Raw genomic sequence first — 5,096 nt, forward strand, 5'->3', positions numbered from 1 at the left:
TTAAACCTTAAGTACCGAGTTCCGAACAAAACCCCCAGCAAATCATTAAAAATGCAGAAGCGATAATCGAAACCTGATATGGTACATAATCAACTCATTTTATTTATAACATAAGAATTTGTACCATAATTAATATCATATCCTCAATATTAAAATACATAAATACATGGAGATTCCATAATATTCTAACAAGGGTAATCATCAATAAAGCATCAGCTAAAACATCTCCGAGACAGCTCGCTGAATCATCGGCCACGCCATCACGTGCCGTCATATCTCAACCTGCTCCTTGCCCTAACTGTAAGTCTAAAACTGGAACGTGGAATGTTCTAGGGGCATAACCCATTAGAAGATGAAACTTCTAATGAGGGTCCAAAACATATATACGAATGCATGATATAATAACATGAACGACATTTGCCCTCAATGTAACTTTCCTGGCCCGCAAGCTTGGCTAGGAATCCTAGGCAAATCCCGAACTTCTGTAAAATAAGCCTAACGTTATTCCCTCAACGCCCTTGGAAAATTACGGCTACACTCTAGGAGCGACATCCCATTCCCATGTACAGATATCAATATGACAATAATATCATACTATGTAATTATCACGACTTTTAATGCAATATGACAAAATGAACATTACATTCATAAATAGCATGCATATATAACAATCATATAAATATAAGTTCTTGTGAGAAAACCACTCACTAAATCATACTTAGGATAGAATAACTCACCTTTTGAGATAAACTTGCATTTTCTTGAAAAGCGTGCATCGCCTCGATATGCGTGCCCGACCTCGATTCTCGTGCCAACTCTCAAACGGTGCACAAATCACATCATCTCGACCACCTCATTCATCAAAATGATATTTCATCACTAAATATCCTCAATATTCCATTTATTTCATTTTCTATCATTTTTCCTTTCTGAAAATTCCAATAATTACCCCAAGACTATTTTCTCAAATCTAATTTCACAACAATTCATTATAGGCTATAAACTTCCAAGGAAAAATACTGAACTTACCCAGATGGTGCGTTTTCACACAAAACGAGATTCTTTGGCTCTAAAACCGAGACATCAGGAATCCCAAACTCAGATATTTTTGCATGGACCTCCATAACATAATTTTCTGGATTTTTCTACATTTTTTCCAATTTTTTTCCATGCTCCATGCGCCTGCACGCGCCCACACGTGCTAGGGCGAGTGGCCGCGCGTGAAGGGCAGCGCGTGCCGGCCACTCGCCGGTCATCTTCTCCGGCGACGGTGACGCTGGAGATTCTGGCCGACTCCACCATCACCTACTCCTCTTCCATTCGATCACGTTGGGCCATCTTGGAGGCTGAAAGGAGCACCGGATGTGCCTCAATCGAGCCCTTGAAGTCTCAGCCACGGCGACCGCCATCGAACTCCGGCGAAGCCCATAACCTCTTCAAAACTCGGCCAAGATGCATCAAAATTACCAGAAATTCTCTTCTCACTATGGGCAACAAAAGCCCCTTATTTTGGAGCTCCAATTCGTTCAATAAGTGGGTCGATTTTGAAGCTCAAAAACCTTAACTTTTGGCCACCATTGAACGCCTATCAAATGAGCACCAAAACGCTTCAAATTTTCCAGAATTCTTCTTCAAGCCATGGGCAACAAAAGCCCCATGGTCTTGACTCTCAAATCATTCCATAAAATGGCCGATTTGAAGCTTTTTTCTCCCATTTTCAGCCACTTCGAATGCCTATTTATAGGCATTTTCGAACCTTCAAACACCCTTGGTCGCCTTACCCATCACCTTAGGAGGCTCGACCTCCACTGGATCGACCTGGATCGAGCTTTAGCCAACCACAAAAAGGATTTGCAGGTATCGACCATTCGGCCGAATTTTTGATTGAATTTTTGCTTTTTTTCAGGCCACCATGATGGCTTTTGTCGGTCCATCTTTCACAAAAGATGCTCCATGGCCTTCCCTCGTGCCATCTCTGTGGCCAATTTCGGCCATGGCCAACCAGCCATGTGCTGGTCATTGGCTATCTTTGAAAAATTACATTTTGGCCCTCCCAATTTCAGCTATTTCTACTTTAGCCCATTTCACTTAACCCCTGAACTTTCCAGTATTTCCATTGAGCCCCTCAAGTCCTAAAACATTCATTTGGCCCTTGAGGATTCCGAAAAAATATCGTTTCGACCTCCCTCTAGCAATTTCAAAAAATTGCACTTAGGCCCGAATCTTCGTTTTGGCCCTAAACCTTTTCGTTTCTTCCTGAAACTACTGAAGGGTTGTTCCTTATGAAAAACCGAAACCCCCTCAAACTTTCGTTGACTTCCGGGAAGTCGTCTATAACAATTCGGTATTGCAGCCTAATTGGCAGCTGTATTTTTGTTGTACCAAAAATTGTTCCCAATCCAATTTCTTTCGGCCCCATAAATCCTATCTTGGGGTGCTCATTAATGCCACATCATTTTCCTTTGGCATCTCGGCTCCAGGGCACTCCTGACAGTCGATTTGGTCAATTTTTCGGGCTATTCAGATACCAATTTTATCTGAAATCCCATTTCTCTAATAAATTGCTTCTTTTTAATTAACCCAAATTTCTCGGGTATTACATTCACCCCTCCTTAAAAGAAATTTCGTCCTCAAAATTTTCATCAAACCGTTAAGGTAACTAAGACAATACATAACTTGTTACCTGAATACCTCAAATCAAACATTTATTTGATGTTTGACAAACAGCTAGGTTTGCGTTCCTTACACGTCTAATGCTTACAAGCATACCATGTCATTCACATAATTTCCTGTCGTGGCTCCTTTCAGACGACCACACGTCTTTCAATCATTTTAGGCACGCACGTTCTTCCCTGAAACTTTTGAGAATGCCTTCTTGCATTTCAAAAATCATAAACCTTAGGCTGGCTCTATCATCATTCCATAGACAAGTACACTTGTCAACCACACATGCCTTCCGAATCTCGTTCACCAGATCGAGCTAAACGACCAGGCTAGCCATAAAAATAGACGATCCCTTCGGCACTACCATCATAGTCGGCAGGCCAACAAGCCTCCGACTTCATCTGACACTCACAGCTATCCACCAGGTCCTGCGTTGGGCACTTCTCTACCATGCGCCCGGTGATACGAAGCAGTGCAGTCGTAGTCCTTAAGGAACTCCATCAACCGTCGCTACCTCTCGTTCAACTCCTTCTGTGAGAACTCGTACCTTAGGCTCCTCGTGGTTTGTGAGCACCTCAAATGTCCCACCATTCTGTTTCGGTAATGTCTCTATAACTTCAAGAGCACATACCACATTTGCCAACTCCAAGTCAAATATCGGGTAGTTCTCTTTGTGTCTTGGTGCAATCCATACGCCATCATTCGTTCATGTTGCACTAATCATACAACCCGATCCTTTGAGCTATCATAAACTCTTACTGCACCCGGCAAGTTATCCTTATTAGACTCTTCTCATGAGTCAAATTGTGGACATAATTATTACAAAGTGTCCCATCACTACCTTCTGACAACAACTTGCCGAAACATCTCATTTCGAAACACCTTAACATTCTATTTCGAAACTTGATTCCTAAAAATTTCATTTTGAACTCTACATTGTTCCATGTTTCGAAATATAGGGTCGGGACTATAATTACCTGAAAAGCCCTGAACTCGACTTTCATGCGTCCGGATAATTTTTTTCTTCTTACCAAAATCTCCGGAATAATAAAACACATTTTCCTCATAAGGAAGAAAAATTTACTTTTCTTCTCCCTTTTTCTTTTTTTTTTTATTTTTCTTTTCTTTCTTTTCTTTTCTTCCTTTTCTTTTCTTCTTCTTCTTCTTCTTCTTCTTTCTTCTTCTCCTTCCTTCCTTCCTCTGCGACGCACCGACTTTGCGCGAACCACCGTCGGCTGCCGCCGCCTTCTAGCGTCGTTGCCACCTCCAACAACCGTCGCTGCCCCCTCTGCAACCGCCTCCAGTGCCTGCTCCGCCACCGACCGCGAACCACCGTGCGGCTTCTCTACGCCCCAGCCGCCGATCACCATCTCCGACGGCCCAAACGGCCCTTCGTAGGCCAGATCCGGCCGTCGCCGTCACCATCGCTGCCAGCCACCTCGCGCAGCCACCGACCATCGCCCGGCTTCCCTCGGTCGCCACCGCGCCATCGCCGTCCTTGCTGCTGCCAGATCCGGGTCGATCAGACCCGACTTGGCCTGACCTGACCCGACCCGACTCGATTCGCTTCAGGTTTGACCCATCCTAATTTGACTCATTAGATCTGACCCATATCTGATTTATTTAGACTTAACTAGATCTCAGATCTATCATGCCAAGGCGCAACATGCCATGGGGCAACATACCAAGGCCCCGGTCTCGATGCGGTGCCTGCGTAGTCTTAGATAGAGGATGCAATTCACAATGCACCTTTGCTCCTTACTTCCATGGTGAGGATGGTATTGCTCGTTTTGTCGCCATCCGCGATGTTTTTACTGTTAAGAATGTTGTCAAGTTCCTAGCTTCGCTTCCGGTCAACGACCGATTTTGGGTTTCCGATACACTCCTCTTTGAAGCTCAAGCCCGGCTTCAAGATCTTGTCTATGGCTGTGTATCTCATATTCTTGCCCTTCAGCAGCAGGTTAGTGAGTTACAAGCTTATCGAGCTTACCTGCAAGATTCACTATTTGCATATTATTCTTCACATCCCCAGCCTGCTCCTCAACCTGATCAAAACCCGAACTGGAATTTCGATCTTCCTATCATTCCAGAGGATGCCCCTTATCCTGGTTTCTCAGAGGCTACTCTTCCACCTTTCCCTGGTGAAGCTAGCAGTAGCCAGATGCCACCCCCAGATGACATCGATAAGCTATGAGCTGTTGTGTTTGGCAATCGTCGTCCTCATTGAGCATAAGCATCAATGTCAGTTTTATGGTTTGCCATTTTTCCTTTGAGTAATTGTACGGCTTGATTTTCTGTAACCGTTTGAACATATGGAATGAATATTATGCTTTGGATACTTTAACGTCTCATTCCCTTATTCTTGATTGCATGTTGATCATAAAACATCTCAGCCTCTTGCAGCTGTTTTAATAATTCATCAAATCGAGATA

The 5,096-nt window shown here is 43.6% G+C and overlaps 1 protein-coding gene across 1 annotated transcript; it reads left to right on the plus strand.

Annotated features, from left to right (window-relative positions):
• Positions 1-4,330: 4,330 nt before the first annotated feature.
• LOC127796855 (LOB domain-containing protein 18-like) lies at positions 4,331-4,858 on the plus strand. The gene has a single exon (XM_052329261.1). The coding sequence runs from the start codon at positions 4,331-4,333 to the stop codon at positions 4,856-4,858; it is 528 nt and encodes a 175-aa protein (XP_052185221.1).
• Positions 4,859-5,096: the final 238 nt, after the last annotated feature.

The sequence above is a fragment of the Diospyros lotus genome, chromosome 3, assembly GCF_014633365.1.
Source record: "Diospyros lotus cultivar Yz01 chromosome 3, ASM1463336v1, whole genome shotgun sequence".
In the NCBI taxonomy this organism is placed as follows: Eukaryota; Viridiplantae; Streptophyta; class Magnoliopsida; order Ericales; family Ebenaceae; genus Diospyros; species Diospyros lotus.

What these genes read in the sequence shown, in the direction of transcription:
- LOC127796855 (XM_052329261.1), top strand. Translation starts at nt 4,331, where the DNA reads ATGCCATGGGGCAACATACCAAGGCCCCGGTCTCGATGCGGTGCCTGC.